General features: G+C 38.2%; 1 protein-coding gene across 1 annotated transcript in view; it reads right to left on the bottom strand.

Annotated features, from left to right (window-relative positions):
• DCC (DCC netrin 1 receptor) overlaps positions 1 to 17,349 on the bottom strand; it is a 1,242,672-nt gene that overhangs the window by 473,467 nt on the left and 751,856 nt on the right. Inside the window, exons 6-7 of the mRNA XM_030926166.1 lie at positions 16,185 to 16,339; positions 12,811 to 12,931 (exon numbers count right to left, since the gene is read on the bottom strand). Coding sequence (XP_030782026.1) covers positions 12,811 to 12,931; positions 16,185 to 16,339 — 276 coding nt within the window. The remainder of the gene's footprint in view (positions 1 to 12,810; positions 12,932 to 16,184; positions 16,340 to 17,349) is intronic.

Consider the following 17,349-nt stretch of genomic DNA (forward strand, 5'->3'; position numbering starts at 1 on the left):
GTCCACTCCAGACCCTGTTTGCCTGGGTATCAGCAGCAGAGGTTGCAGTAGATAAAATATTGCTGTACAGCGAGTGTCCCTGTCTGATTCTTCCTTTGGAAGTTTCCTCTCAGGGGTGTACTCCACCCTGTGAGGTTTGGGGTGTCAGACTGCCCCTAGTGGGGGATGTCTCCCAGTTAGGCTACTCAGGGGTCAGGGACCCACTTGAGCAGGCAGTCTGTCCCTTCTCAGATCTCAACCTGCATGTTGGGAGATCCACTGCTCTCTTCAAAGCTGTCAGACAGAGTCGTTTGCATCTGCAGAGGTTCTGCTGCTTTTTTTGTTGTTGTTGTTTAGCTGTGCCCTGTCCCCAGAGGTGGAGTCTACAGAGATAGGCAGGTTTCCTTGAGCTGCTGTGAGCTCCACCCAGTTCGAGCTTCCTAGTGGCTTTGTTTACCTACTTAAGCCTCAGCAATGGTGGGCGCCCCTCCCCCAGCCTCACTGCTGCCTTGCGGTTAGATCTCAGACTGCTGTGTTAGCATTGAGGGAGGCTCCGTGGGTGTGGGACCTTCTCGGCCAGGTGTGGGATATATTCTCCTAGTGTGCCCGTTTGCTTAAAGCGCAGTATTGGGGTGGGAGTTACCCGATTTTCCAGGTGTTGTGTGTCTCAGTTCCCCTGGCTAGGAAAAGGGATTCCCTTCCCCCTTGGGCTTCCCAGGTGAGGCAATGCCTCGCCCTGCTTTAGCTCTCACTGGTCAGGCTGCAGCAGTTGACCAGCACCGATTGTCCGGCACTCCCTAGTGAAATGACCCCAGTACCTCAGTTGAAAATGCAGAAATCACTGTTCTTCTGTGTCGCTCACGCTGGGAGTTGGAGACTGGAGCTGTTCCTATTCGGCCATCTTGCTCCACCCGCCAAAAATCTCTTTTTTTAACCTAGATTGTAACCTAGAGCTTTTCACTTAAACAAAATAGAACAGTAAGTAAAAGAGCTTTTCAATACAATAGAAGCTTTGTCATTTTGTGTGGCAAATGACGCTACCATCCTCATAAGATAGGGTCAAAACCAAAAAATAGTATGTCTGTCACTGGCTGTGTTATGTTTGAGGAGTAATAACACTAACTTTAAAGACTTAAAATTTCTTTGAATTGTATTTAACATCTCTAATTTGTGATTCTTTGTTAAAAAATCAGTATCTAGGTAAAATTTATTTATTTACTTACTTATGAGATAGGGTCTTGCTCTGTTGCCCAGGCTGGAGTGCAGTGACCTCATCATACTTCACTGCAGTCTCAATCTTCTTGGATCAAGTGCTCCTCCCATCTCAATCTCCCAAGTAGCTGGGAGTGTAGGTGCATATCACAACACCCTAATTTATGATTCTTTATATATTTCTGGGTATTTCATAAATATTGAACAATTAATATAGCATTGCAAATCACTATGCTTTAATTGCATTTGATAATTAAGATTAGTTATACTGAATTTACTCTTTGTTAAACTATGGATTTCTAGATAGCAAGAATTATGTGATATTCACCTTTAAGACTCAAAACAGTTCACACATTTAACCCACACTTAGCAATGGGCTCTAGCATATTTGAAAGTTGAACAGAGATCATTTGAGTTGCAGAATCCTAGACTTTTAAAATTAATTTCCAGCCTTTAACCTTTATTAGAAATTCTAAAACTAGTCTGACTAGACTCAAATAAATCTGAAATATCACCCATTTTTCTGAGAAGCCTCCATGAGTGGACAAAGCCTGAGTAGACAGACCCATTCTAACATAATGGCTGAGAAAGTAGGCTGAAAAGTCAGACATTTTGCTAGCTGTGTGATCTTGAACAAGTTAGTTAACTCTTCTGTGCAGTAGTTTCCTTATTCACAAAGTAAGAGAAAAATAACCATCAGAGAGTCCACTGACCAGAACTGCTCATCATAAGCTGGGTTCTCTGAGATGCACCAAGTTATAAGGTCAGACAGAACCATCATCAGTTCATGGAATGAATCACATTTGGCATCAGGGAAAAACGGGACCAGAGGACATAACAGCAGGGGCCCAGACCTCCATGTTTTCAATCACTATTGTACAAAAATCTTCCCCTTCAGCTCACACTTATGACCAGGTGGTCAGCTTGGTCTGTGGGTATGTGGGTATACCACAAATTGGATGGCTGCTATACTGCAGCTCAGTGAGGGATAGCCCCAAAAGAAAGCGGTAAAGAGAACTTTCCCAAGGTAGAATATTGAGTACACCACATTACATACTTTATATGAAAATACAAATGGCTCAAGGTAGTACTGCATATATAGACTTATGAACAAGGTCAAATAGCTTGGCTGATTGGCCAGTGATGGAAAGATCAGAAGCAAAAAGGTTTGGGGAAAAGGCATGTGAATAGGCCCACAGGAGTGAACACCAAGTAAAAAAAAAAAAAAAAATCTTCGAATCCTCTGTAAACACCAGACTGTATAATTTATGGAAGAGTCACTAAGTAATTATGTAGATGTAACAATTCAGCCAGATGACATTAGCCAGCCTCCAATGGTAGCATAAAGGTGCACGAATGATAAGGCTACAGAGGCAGGAATGGAACCTATGCACTGCTCACTGGCATAGGCTCTAATCCTATACGGTTGCTGCTACTCACCAGAAGCTGCCACCACTACTGTATGCCCAATCTCCTAGCAACAGAGACAAATGCTGAGCTCCCAACAAAACACTGTTCCTTAAGAAAACCAACCAGCCTCTGGGTGACATGTTTACTTGCACTTCTTCTACTCTGGAAAGGTTGGAAATTCATCTTGACTTAAATAAAAACATATTCTGGGAATGTGTTGCTTTTCCTATTCTCAGGGCTTTTACCTGAACCACTCTCTCAGAACTCAAAGTATTTGAGACCAACAAGTAATCCCTCATTATACTGAAAACGATCAAATAACTTACTCTATGGAAAAAGAGGTATAGGCATAAATGTATTGCCATGGGATCTGCTAATCCTATCACATATCAACAACAGCTGCTGACTTGATACAGCCAAAGTAAAGCCTTCAGAGGTGCAATTAAGGAGCCAGGCTGGAGATCATACCCTAAGCAAAAGGGATACTTTCTTCTAGGGTCCAGTATATGTCTAGATCAATGGCCAGTATATGGTACCATGTCCTCAATAGGTAGACTAAACAAACACAAGAGATTAAAGTAGGCATAGAACTGCTTACCATGACTCCAAGTGACCCATTTGAAGAATCTGTGTTTACCACCCCTATGACTCTAGGCTTGTAGACTTAGAAGTCTTAATTCAAAAAGGAGGAATGCTTCTATCATTGAAATTTGAGCTATTGCTGCTGCTTGTCATATCAGACTTCTTGTGCCAAAATACCAGCAGTCAAGGCAGGATACTATCCTAGCAAAAATAATTACCCAGGTCATTAAGAGGAGTTGGGAAAGAGGGAAAATATGATTGGCATTCTGACGATCTACTGGAGTACCTCTTGATACTCCCTTCCCCAATTTTGATGATGTATTGGCTAGTACAGTATATATGACCAATAAAGGGACAGGAGTTTGGGTCTACCTACCAGGTAAGCTACAGAAACTAGCAGAAATGCTAACTGAGGGTAAGAGGAATTTATAGTGGGTAGCAGGAGGGAAATAGTACCAATTGCAACCACCTTGAAACCAGTTGTAGGTGCACTGATGGGGGTTATAGTTCATCTCATTAACCTTCTTCTTTTCCCCAGGAAATAAGACTTCTCTAATCAAAAGGAATATATATCTCTTTCTGTGTATACACACACGCACAGCATCTACATAATATATAATCTATATGTATGTGTGTTTTGTGTGTACTCACACATCTTTCATCAAATGGTAATATACAGGTGAAAGATAAAATATAACAAGTTCAAAGTCAAAATCATTTGGATTCAATATAAAAACCAGTATTCTTCTCTTCTACTTTTTCTACTGTAGAGCGCAAAAAAAAAGAAAAAAAAAAAAGATACGGGATAACACTCTTTGGTATATTTACCACTTTACCACTGAAGTATGATATGATCAATATTTATGAATCTATCAAATTTTCCATATTATATGGATTTATACTTATCACTGGTCTCAGGACATTCATATTACTGTAGAATTCATTTCTAATTTCAAAGTCTGCCATACAGCCATATCCTCTTGATTAGCACTGAGCTGGCTTCCTACCTGAAGCACATGCTGAATGAAGGAGACAAGGTGAATGACAAGGCTTTATTTGCTGAGAAACCTCTGCCTACATAAAACTGGCATGAGGAAGTCATTATTAAACTGATACTGCAAACCGTGCTGCAAATCTTTCCACTAGCAGTCATTTTGAAACAGGACTTTTCCCTTAACCTTATCCACTAAGCTAAAAACCTAAATTTTGAATGGACATTGTCATTAAAATATGTGTTTACTAATTATTTTCTTGTAGGGTAGAAAAATATGCTAGAAGAAAGCTATCATTTTATCTATCCCAATAAATGCCTGTTATTTTTCTTGAGACTAAACAAAACTAACAAAAGACTTCATAATAGCTAACATTTGTGTGGCAATTTACAGCCCACAAATCCCTTTTACATACATTTATTGCACTAAATCTTTGAGACAATTATCTACTGAATTTTACAGCTAAAGAAATAGAAATTTGGAAAGGTTAGGCAATATTGCCTAAGAATTTCTTCATAAATATACACTATATTCCAATACATTTTTAAATCTCTACAAGTAAACTGGATAAGAGTGCAGAAAGGAGATGTGGACATATCTCATACACTAAGTGAGTATTATACGGTCAAAGATCAAATGACTGCTTTATGCCAGACTTAGACTATCAATGACTCACTCAAGGAAAATGTTAGCATGGGTGTCAACATTTCTCTAATGGGAGGGAGACTTTGAAGTAGAAAATAAAAAAAACAAACAAACAAAAAAAAAAAAAAACAAAAAAAAAACATTACTTTCCTCTTATTTTTAACTTCAGAAGCCAAAATAATTTTACAATTTATTGAATAAATTTATAGTCAGATGCGCTGAAGTTAACACAGCCACTTTGAAAAAACTTGGCTCTGTATCTTCTTAGCTACAATTAATTACCAAGGCTTATAAAGGAAAATGTTCCAGGGAAGCTTATGCACTATAATATCACTGCAATATGTTTCAAAAATATTAAGTTGCACTTTTATGCATTTGGACCAATGATGGAACTTTAAAGAGAAATTCTGTAGTGTTAACGAGCATCTCTGTTTGTGTGAGGAAACTATCAGGACCCATTTACCTGCTTGGTTCCATTCACATTGTAGTATGGCACATGGAATTGACTCTTCTAAATTAGTTACAGAACTCCAGGAACAATTTGACCCTACACTAAACCCAATTAGGCATTTAAATCATAGTACCTTTTCTCATACTAAGAGACAAAGTTTATCTTAATTCTCCAACAGCAACTAATATCAAAGTAAGAAGTACAGCCCTTTAGATTCAATCACTCATATATAGTTTCTTAGGCGCTATTACACTGAAAAAATAAATTCTAACAGATCTTAATAATTGAACTAATTATTCAATGTTCATTGCTTCACACTGAATCCCAGTAAAGTTACTTGGGCAGAATCAACATGTAGTAGGAAACACTATAATTATAATGTAATTATATTATAATATATATACAATTTTATTAGTATATTCCTTTTGTCCATTTGGATTTCTAGGTATTCTTCTCATACTGATAAGACACAACTCATGAAAACAGATATAAAATACTTCTGGTTTTATGCCTTGATGTTCATGATTGACCCTTGTGAATTCCAAGCTATATGATACACTGCCTTAATAAAATGTTTTAAATTCAACATCATTTGTAATCAGTAACCTTTTCCAGGGGAGGAGAGATAATTGATAATGCTTCTCATTTTTCTAAATGTCTAACCAATATATTTCCCCTACTACAGTGGAACTATTTTTTAACCAATGTTAGAGGGAAAAAATAAAACCAACGTTTATTTATTTTTTTATTTGTCTTCCTCTTCCAATAAAACTGTGATTCTTTTAAAGTGGGAAATGTATCTCTTTTATTTTCAATTTACTTCCCCAATAGTTAACAGAGCATTTAGCAGATAGTAGGCCTACAAAAATATTTGACAAATGAATGAATAAAAGAAACCATGCTTGCTTAAAAGTAGGCGTATATCTTAGATGAAAGAAGATCAAATGTGCAGATTACATTTACTGAGCAGTTACTATGTGGTAGATGTGATATGTGTCTTGCTTACATTATTCTGATTTAATTCTCCCATCAAACTGATGGCATAGATAGTACTATCCACATTTTGCAGGATATAATATTGAGGCTTAGAGTTAAGTGTCTGGCCTAATGTCACACAGCTAATATGTGATAGAGCTGTGATTTCTACTTAAATTGACTCCAAAGTCTATGTTCTGTCTTTTCTACCACACAGCCAAATATGCAATATTAACTGAGACACAGACTCTACATCTTGCCCAAGCAAATCTACATTTTGGGAAATATCTATAATAGCATTTATTCTTGTTATGATTATATGGATTTTTCCCACAGCCTTTTTGTGCCTGGTAGAATATAATGAATACATTATTTCTTCCCATGGCAATCTTTATTCTGTCTTCACTCATTTATGCCACTATATTAAACACATCCCAGGCTATATACGCCCCTATCGTAGGTGCATTTCCAGTTCCATGGCCCTCCACTTCCCTGCTCAGCAGTCAGTTACCTGCAACAACCTTCCACTGCAGACACTGTCAGAAAATGGAATGCCACACAACAGCTAGAACCACGATAAGAAACTCAGAGGTAACTAACATATTAAATTCATCTTATTATTTGTTCCTGCCTTGCTCCCCATCTCCCGCTCCACAGCTCCAGACAATTGCTAACTTCTAGGCTACCAAATAGTGTCCGTATTTAATTACTACCTACCTGCACTACAATTTACTGGATGGTGACATGGGAGTAATTGATTTATCACCACCCAGTATGCCAATGGGATCTTAACTTATTGCTTACCTGTTCGCAACTCTGGCTACTGAAACTTCTTATTCTTGTAACACCTAATACATTGACTCTTTTTTTTCTCTCTTGAGATGGAGTCTTGCTCTGCTGCCCAGGCTGGAGTGCAGTAGTTTGATCTTGGCTCACTGTAATCTCCATCTCCCAGGTTCAACTGATTCTCCTGCCTCAGCCTCCCAAGTAGTTGGGATTACAGGCATATGCCACCATGCCCAACTAATTCTGTATTTTTAGTAGAGACGGGGTTTCGCCATGTTAGCCGGGCTGTTCTCCAACTCCTGACCTCAGGTGATCTGCCCACCTCGTCCTCCCAAAGAGCTGGGATTACAGGCATGAGCCATCGCACCTGGCCCTAACACATTGACTCTTAACACATTTTTGCTAGACTATTCACTGAATAGTATACTTGCAGCAATAATATCTTATTTAGAAAGGAGACTTCTTAGCCAACATCCTGCCCTCCCTGTCAAAAATTAAAACAAACAACAATAAAACTCTGTCCCCAGATCTAAGGAGAGATTAATAGACAATCACATCATATAAATCAACTAAACTGAATTAACTTGCCATCATCGATGCTTACACAATATGGCCCCATATTTTTAATGTAATATGTGCAAAGTGTCATGTATGCAGGAAGCCATCCTCTACTTGTGCATGTGTGTGCGCGTGTTCTATAGAGAGAAACAGAAAATAAATAATTGCATAAATAGATAGGACTGTGTGTATGGCATTATGTTACTCATGTACCATTATTGATAGAATCTCCTATAATGATTTTTTAAAACACCATTGATCTTCTTGATTTTTATATTGATCTTTATCTAGAGGAAACTACGTATATATTTCACATTTGAAAATGCATACATTTCAAATAATTTTCCCTAGCATTTTCTGGAGAGAAAAACAAGTCATTAACTCAATTTAGTTTAGCAGACTATGTTCATTTTATTTCCTAAGTCACTAATTGCTAAAGAGGGAATAGGTAACTATATATAAAAGACTATGTTGAAACTTCATTAGGCTTATGTAAATATCCAACAACTACAGACACTGGCTCAAATAGGTCATTGTCTGTACTTCAATGAGAAGCAGATGGTTATGGTTGCCAAGAGTAACTCTTGGCCACAAGCCTGTGGACAGGCTAAAGATGAACAGCTGGGTAATGCAGGTCCACAAGGTACTTCAAAATATATAGTGACCATTTATTGTCGAAACTTAAACAGAGAGGGCTATGTTCTTCCCACCATGGTCAGCCTCATTGTTTAATTTATGTTCATAGCTGGTCTCTCTACCATCTGTGCACATGGCCTGTGCTGCATCTCTGAGGAATTGGAGTGGCATTCTTTGAAGACCTGATTAAATAGCCAGGAAAAAGCAATCCATCATGTGTAAGAGGGAAATGTAAGACAGTCACAACGGTGTCCTGTCACACTTTCAGATTTTTATCTTAATTTTCTTTTACTTTCTTTTGAATCCAATGCCAAATACAATAACAACGACCAAGACTGTAGAAGCCACTGACAACACTCTACCATCTAGATGGAAAATAAACGAATTATCGAGATTTTCCTGTGCTCTAGTGAGGAGTTAAATGTCATTTATGCTGAAGGGAGCCTTGACACTTTATGGTCACATAGACCTAAACAAATCAGACCCAAGTGGAATGCAAGATACCATGAATTAAAGGTCTCCTGTAGAGTTCCTGTTATAAGTGAAATTGAACATCTATAACAGGTTGATTGAATAAGCTGAAATATTGGAAATTAGTAGGAAATAGCTCTCTATTTTTCTGCTGTAATCCATCTTCAAACACACAGTCAGCTCTGTCCTCTCAACCCTGATTGTAACTTGGGTCCATCCTCTGGTCCTGGGGTGAGGTAAGTATTTAAAAAGCCTTATTGGTCGGGCATGGTGGCTCATGCCTGTAATCCCAGCACTTTGGGAGGCAGAGGCATGTGGATCACCTGAGGTCAGGAGTTCAAGACCAGCCTGGCTAACCTGGTGAAATGCTGTCTCTCTTTAAAAAAAAAAAAAAAAAAAAAAAAATTAGCTGGGCTTGGTGGTGGGAACCTGTAATTCCAGCTACTCGGGAGGCTGAGACAGGAGAATCACTTGAACCTGGGAGGCCAAGGTTGCAGTGAGCTGGGATTATGCCATTGCACTCCAGCCTGGGCCACAGAGTGAGACTCTGTCTCAAAAATAATTAATTAATTAATTATAATTAATTAATTAAAAAAGCTTTATCTTCAGGTATTCAAAAACAAAATAAACAGAACCCCCCCACCCCAAAACACACAAACACCTCAGTGAGATCTAAATCAAAACATTCAACTAATAGTTTAAAATTTCTTTCCATCTCTCCAAGCAGGCATAGTAAATAGGGAAGGGGGCAGTAGGACTGCCTATCATCTGTGTTTCAGTCTCTCAGTTCGCTTCTCCCTTCTGTGTAGGGCTTCCTCAGGGTCAGAGAGGGGAGGATGAATTTGGAATAAAGAGACAAAGACTGTTTTTCTCAGCTTGCCCTTTCAAAAGTCCACACTCATGGAAGGTTTCTGCATGCTTTTTTTTGTGGAGCAGTTCTGTGAGTTCTTCAGAAAATTCCCACCTTAGAAATGCAGTCACTGGACCCCTGCTGGAGTTGGCAAAGCACTCTCTGGCTGACCTGCACCTCCCTCCTAGCTCAGCTCCATCCAGGCAGCATCACTCTAGTGTCTTGGTTGGGACAGCCTCAGCAGACAGGACCTCTTGGGCAAAGTCCTTTCAAGAAACCTGCAGCCTTGCCTTCTTGAAGTAGAACTGACACCCTTGTTCTTCTCAAGGGTGGAAATAGAGCTCCTTCCCAATGTTGTCCTCTCCTTTCTCTTCCCTGCATTGTGGACAGCTCCAGGTAGTTTCCAGCCAGTGTGGAGGCTAAAGTAACTTCCATCTTGGAAGCTAATCCACCATGTTTGTTGGCTTCTGATTAACCCCTCTTCTGGGAAGCCTATAAGATTTCCTGTTTATCTATTGTTCCTTGTGTAACAGCAGGTACTTACCGTAAATCCTGCCATTAGGTCAGAAAACTTTGGTGTAACTGTACTTCCATCATCAGTGTTTTCTGGATTTGTCAGCCTCTTTCTTTGGTCTCTCAGCTTCCTCAGACATTGGGGGCAGGTTTGTAGAGACCATGAAACAGCAGAATAAAGTTGACCATTTCCCATTTTTGCAATTAGTCCCTAGCAACACACACACACACTCTGTCTAAAAGGTTTTCTTGGAGTCTGTATAACTTGGCTTGTACAGGAGAGAAAATACCATGACAACCTCTCATCCCATGAATTCTAGCACTTCGAAGAATGCTCCCTTCCCTGTGAGTAGTTGCAGGGATGCTCACTGGGCTTCTTTGGTCAGTGCCAAGTGCTAGGAGGATACATCTTACACCTCCTTTAGAAATGTGATATCATGTATCTCGCACTGTCCTCAGCTCTGTGGCTTTAGCTGAAAAATCAAACTTATCTACAATTCTCTTGTTCTGTGACTTGTGTAGCAGCCAGGATCAGCTTAAAGGCGTCCATACTTTTGTTACTAATGATATGGTACAGTTTTTAAAGTGTGACTCACATTAGAGACCCTGATTTTAAAGGTTCCTTTTCTCCTACTTATCCATTACTAGTTCAGCAGAAAATAATATACTTAGTCACACAAATGAAGCTACACTGACACGTAAGCACATCAGATGAAGGGAAAAGAAGTCCGTCAGAGAAACTCATATCTCGAGCAAGAGTTAATTGCCCCCTTTTAATTCCTACATAGTTCCTTTGGCTTCTTTACTCATTTGGCATTGTTGCTCTATAGTTCTTTTATTTTTATTTCAATCAAGGAAGAAGGAGAAAGTCATCCTTGTGAGCATTGCTATGAATCTTCATATAACTGGCTGGGGTACATAAAATATAAAGACTTAATAGGCATATTTTAAATGATAAAAGCCAAAGAAGACTATGTCTTATATATTTTTCCTACTTTCTATTAAACTTACTTCAGGAAAAGATTAACACAAAAGTGAGCCATGTCAAAAGGAAGAAAATTGGTCCAAAAGAGTTGAAATATATGTAACATGACAGATAATTTTTTATGGGAGATATTAATATTTGGAAGTATTTGGATGTGCATAAACAACTACCTTGTCCCTGTTTTAACCTTCTTTAGTGTTAATCATTTCAGAGCAGCAGGATGGTTCTTTTGTTTTTATTTTTGTCTCTCCTCCCAAGAAACTGTGTTGTTTTAGAGCTATTACATAATGGGTCTAATGTCAATTTATTCTAGTTTTTGTTTTGTTTTCTTTTTGGAGACAGAGTCTTGCTGTGTTGCTTGGGTTGTAGTGCAGTAGTGTGATCATAGCTTACTACAGCTTCAACACCCTGGGCTCAAACGATTGTCCTGCTTCAGCCTCCCAAGTAGCTGGGCTACAGGTGGCTGCCACCATGCCCCGCTAGTTTTTATTTATTTATTATTTTTTAATTTTCAGTACAGACAAAGTCTTGCCATGTTGTCCAGATTGGTCTCAAATTCCAGGTCTCAGGCCATCCTCACCCCTTGGCATCCCAAAGAGCTGGAATTATAGGCATGAGCCACTGTGCCCGGAATTATTCTAGAATTCTATAATTCAGCACTATATTAAACTTCCAAAGGACTATAAAACAAAATGACACTTTTTACAATTATAATTAAAAAGAGTAGTTTTTCAAGATCTACTTGATATGGTCTGAATCTGTGTCCCCACCGAAATCTCATGTCAAATTGTAATCCCCAGTGTTGGAGGTGGGGCCTGATGAGGGGGTGATTAGATCACAGGGGCTGATTTCCCTGCTGGTACTGTTCTCCTGATAGTGACTGAGTTCTCATGAGATCTGGTTGCTTAAAAGTATGTAGCACTTCCCCCACACACACACCTTTCTCCTGCACCAACCACATAAGATGCGCTTGCTTCCCCTTCGCCTTCTGTCTTGATCTCAAGTTTCCTGAGGCCTCCCCAGAAGCCCAGCAGATGGCCAGCATCATGCTTCCTATACAGCCTGCAGAACCATGAGCCAATTAAACCTCTTCTCTTTATAAATTACCCAGTATCAGATATTTCTCTACAGCGGTACGGGAACAGACTAATACACTAATTAAAAGAAGATAAGAGAAAGAGGGCCTTACTTTCAAGTGGTTATATCTATTTTTCTGCCAACTTCCATTGATTCAAGATTACATAATAATCATTGATTCAAGTTTACATATAAGAAAATATGTATAGCCCTTATGTATATGTATTTATAGATATGTGTGTATGTATATATTCACATATATAACTAAAATATACACATAACATATATGCAAGGTGTATATTGTATCTTTTATATTTAAATGGAATGCTGGGAAGAAAGGCAGACCATAAAAGAGGGAGAAGGTAATGATTTAGTGGTTATTGCCTTGAAAACCAGAGGCCCTATTATTCATGATGACTATATCTCATTGGAGATTTTATATATATATATATGTATGTGTATATATGTATTTATGTGTATTTATATACATAAATATATACACATATACATATGCACATGATTTTCTAGAAGGAATATGTCATCAATACACAAGTATACAACTTAATTAATTAAATAATTTCATATTGCCATATTGCCTCTGAGGGGTAGGGAAAACAGTATGGATTTTATAAACAGACTATGCATAATTTTCATTCCAGGTACCAAAGCAAAGTTCCCATCATCTTACCAGGCTTAGGAACAATGAGCTGTGCACTGGTCTGGGCATTTCCAGCCTCATTTTCAGCCACACATTGATAAAAGCCTTCGTCTGACTTCACCACCCCAAGTATCCGTAAGTTGCTTCCTCCCTAGGGAAAAGAAAAAGCAAGTGAAATACTTTAGAAAGCAAAAAACTAAAGGTGACAAAATGAACTCAGATGAGACCAAAGTTTAATAAACCACCACAGAAGAAACAAGAGGAGAGGCCCTGAGGTGTCTCAGCTTTGCAGACATGCCCTATGCCACCTGGGAAATGTCACACATTCCCAATTTCCTTTTTTGAATTCACAGGCATCAGTTTAACCAAGAGCTACGTTAAAAAATATGCTGACAAAAATATGCATCATCCTCAATACCTAAATGAGCAGTCAACAGACAAGTCTTTTGTTAGGTATAGAAGAAACAAAGATTAGCATGAAAAGAAAGCTCACTCTTTTACTTGTTATTGAAGGAAGTTCAGGTTTAGTAGCTGCTGAGGAAAAAAAAGGCTATAAATACTGATATCTGTGAATTCTAAAGGACAACAAATCAAAGTTGGATATTTTCTGGAAGTGTTTGCCCTGAAAAATGTCTAAAAATTCTTTAAAAATTGTAATGGCTTTGACATATACCCTTTTGGGGTTTGGAGAGGGGAATATGGTGGATATTTTATACCCATGTGGTTCTTGTTGTATGGCTGAAATGTTTCATCTTTATAGATTAAATACAGTGACATTAACTCCTTTTATTTAGAAATTGAGCCATCATAGTTTTCAAGGATGGATGATAAAATGATCCAGAGATAGCATTTAATTATACTAACTCAGTTTATCTTCAATATTGTGTAAGAATTAGTTAAGTAAGTGAAACGTGTTAAATTAGCTCCCCTGAAGTCATTAAGAGATAAATATTACCTCATGGGGAATTCTTAATTGTTTTTAGTGTCTTGTAGTCAATTCCTAGCTGATGTAAAATTCTTTGATAAAGCTGGCTAACTTCTAATTAAGAATTTTCATATAACTTACTATTTGCGCTCAGTGTTATGTGTGTGACAGACAATGGCTCTCAAATTTCTGGAGCTGTTGAGGAAATGTTTTTAAGCACAGTTTAATGCAAATAGAGCAATATCTTACATTTTCTTTCACTTATAAAAGAATTTAAATAGGTTGACTGTAATGAGTCATGCTGGGAGAAAGATTACATTCAAAATGTAGAAAAAAATAAATGTTGCCTTTTACAATGTGTTCTTAAGGGCACTGAAAAATGTCCTTTAAGTGTAAGTAGCATATCTCTTAGGCATATACAACACTTTTTAAGGTGCCCATTGGCAGATCATTTTTAATTCAGTGGTAGTGGAAATAGCATCGCCTTTAAAGGAAATAATGGATCACTCTGGTATTTAAAAGTTAAAATTTTATCTTTCTTACTCTATTTCTAACCAATTAAACAAATGCACCTAAAAGTGAAAAATAATAAGTGGTGATAAAAGTGATAAAATGTCCTTTATGGATTTATTCCTTAAGAACCTTTATAGTAGGCCAACACGCATGCACACAGATATTATGAAAGTTTCTGAAAGTCGACTGATTGTGGAAGAGACACTTTGCAACAAAGACCATTGCAATATGATGGAGAAAGCTTGTGTCTGGACTCATAGGATGACTATGCTCTAATCTCATTCTGCCCGGGAGATCTGGCTTAGATTACAGCTCTTTGAAAGTGTCATGTCTGCATCTCAAACTCTTTGAAAGTGTCATGTCTGCATCTCAAACATAAGTAGACCTAAAACCCTCTTTTTTTTTTTTTTTTTTTTTTTTTTTTTTTTTTTTTTTTGAGACGGAGTCTCGCTCTGTCACCCAGGCTGGAGTGCAGTGGCCGGACCTCAGCTCACTGCAAGCTCCGCCTCCTGGGTTTACGCCATTCTCCTGCCTCAGCCTCCGAAGTAGCTGGGACCACAGGCGCCCGCCACCTCGCCCGGCTAGTTTTTTGTATTTTTAGTAGAGACGGGGTTTCACCATGTTAGCCAGGATGGTCTCGATCTCCTGACCTCGTGATCCACCCGTCTCGGCCTCCCAAAGTGCTGGGATTACAGGCTTGAGCCACCGCGCCCGGCCTAAAACCCTCTTCTTTAGCTGCAAGTTCTTTTATTTTTTATATTTAATTAACTAATTAATTAATTAATTTTTTTGAGATGGAGTCTCACTCTGTCGCCCAGGCTGGACTGCAGTGGCACAATCTCGGCTCACTGCAAGCTCTGCCTCCTGGGTTCATGCCATTCTCCTGCCTCAGCCTCCTGAGTAGGTGGGACTACAGGCGCCTGCCACCACGCCCGGCTAATTTTTTTTGTATTTTTAGTAGAGACTGGGTTTCACCGTGTTAGCCAGGATGATCTCGATCTCCTGACCTTGTGATCCGCCCGCCTCGGCCTCCTAAAGTGCTAGGAAGCTGCAATTTCTTTGCTGTTTGAAAAGAACTTTTTGTCATTCTCATATATTCATATACCTAGTCAGAACCTCCAGTGCTAACCTATACCTATAAGTGAGTTTTCATAGAGCATTTGAAAATGAGACAAGCATTCAGCCAGTAACAGCAAAATCTACAATAATGGAAGTTATTAAGCACTCCCTGTGTACCAGGGCAACAACTCAGTGAATACAGTACCACTATCCATATTATCTCCCACAATAGGGATAGAAAATAAACTAAACCTTATAGGAAACTATAAAAGTTATTCCTCTTAGCTTCAATTCATTCAAGTATTCAAAATTACAAAGCAATGTGTACTGTGGTTCTTCACGGCCTCTCTATCACTGCAGCCACCAATGCCACCAGCACCCACTGTCCTTATCACCACATCACCACTGCCCTTCTCAACTGTTCATGAAGGATAAGCTGGTCCTACGGGGCAGGGTAGGAAGACAAAAGCTGTCTGTCTTACCAAGTGAAGACTTCCATAATCATAAGTAACATGTCTTATAAAACTGTATTAAAACGGGTAAAAGTCAAAGAAGTAAGGGATTCTTGGCTTAAATCTAGAACTAGATTCTAAACTCTCTTTGATAAACCAGCAGTGAAACTGTGAAACTACTCAGAAATTCTTAGGCTGTATTTCATTTATTTTTGTTTGTTTGTATATTTTGAAGTCTTGTCTGTAAAACCAGGGGGCTGAACTCTTTGATCACTCTTTTTCAGTTCAAAAATTCTTATGTCTAGGAAATAATTTGCTTTATTTGAATAATTTTCTTACATCACAAAATATCTCCAACAGGAACCATTTTTTTTTTTTCAGGAAATAAAAGCAAGTGGAAAAAAATAGAAAACAATGAATGGGATTACAAAACAAATATGAAACAAAATAATTACCACTATCTGAAAATAATCACTAGGAATGACCACATCTCCATTCTTCATCCAATTCACAGTGGGCACAGGCTTTCCAGAGACTGTACATTCAAACTCAATATCCATGCTTTCATAGGCATAGAGGTTGGAAGGATGATTTAAAAACCATGGCGGAACTGCAAAGACAGAAACAAAAAGTGAGTGGGTGAGGATGTGAACTTGCATGCTGCTGAGGTCTTTACTGAGTTTAAAACACTGCTCTGGGATAGAAAATATTTGTAATTCAAATAATTCCCTAAGCCCTTAGCTTATTATACAGGAACTATTATAAAACAAGTCTTTTGTTTCCCCAAATGCCACAAGGAAAGAAAAAAGGAAACACTATTCGAGGAAAAAAAAAAAAAAAAAAAACATACATAATAAACATTCTGAACAGCCATGTGTTATGTATCCAATTGACTTACATGCTGAAAAGTACATAAGTCTTTGGAAACTATTCCGATGAAGTAAAGAAAGGGAAGCTGGTAGAACTGAGACAACCCAGAGTATAAGATGAGAAAGCTCAGTTGTCCTGTAATTCTAGTTTCATTAGGATTGAGTTAATGTGATGGACTCATATTCTGTTGAAAATGGCTATAGCAATAGGGAACTACACAAAGCCTATATCACCTTTACTGTGGCCACATTCTTATTGTCTTAGCAATTACCTATTGTAGTACATTAATTATACTGTATTATTCTTTTCTCAGCATGGTATGTGATACACTAATTTCATTCCATTTCTTAATTATCATAACACTAGTTACTCTATGATGGAAATTTGCAATTGAATGAAAATTACAAATATAACACATCTTTAGTAATGAATCACTCAGTCTTAGTCCCTCAAAACCTTGCCTAGGAGAAAGAAATTTTGAAAAGTAACGTTTATTCTCTTCCATGGGGAAACTTAAGAGTGACCTCAGATTTAAATATTCATATTGACTGAGAAGCCAGATTAAATTCACAGTGAAGTAGCACCCATGATCTTCTTTCACATAGAAAATGGATATGTACTTTAGTAGCCATTATCAAAGGTAGACTCATATACAAACGTGTATGAGTTCTAATCTCATGTCATTTTTGTCATGCTCAATGAGTGATGAGTGCTAATTTTTTGCCCAAGTAGCTGTTGTATTTTGCTCTT

This window comes from Rhinopithecus roxellana, chromosome 21 (genome assembly GCF_007565055.1).
Source record: "Rhinopithecus roxellana isolate Shanxi Qingling chromosome 21, ASM756505v1, whole genome shotgun sequence".
NCBI lineage: Eukaryota > Metazoa > Chordata > Mammalia > Primates > Cercopithecidae > Rhinopithecus > Rhinopithecus roxellana.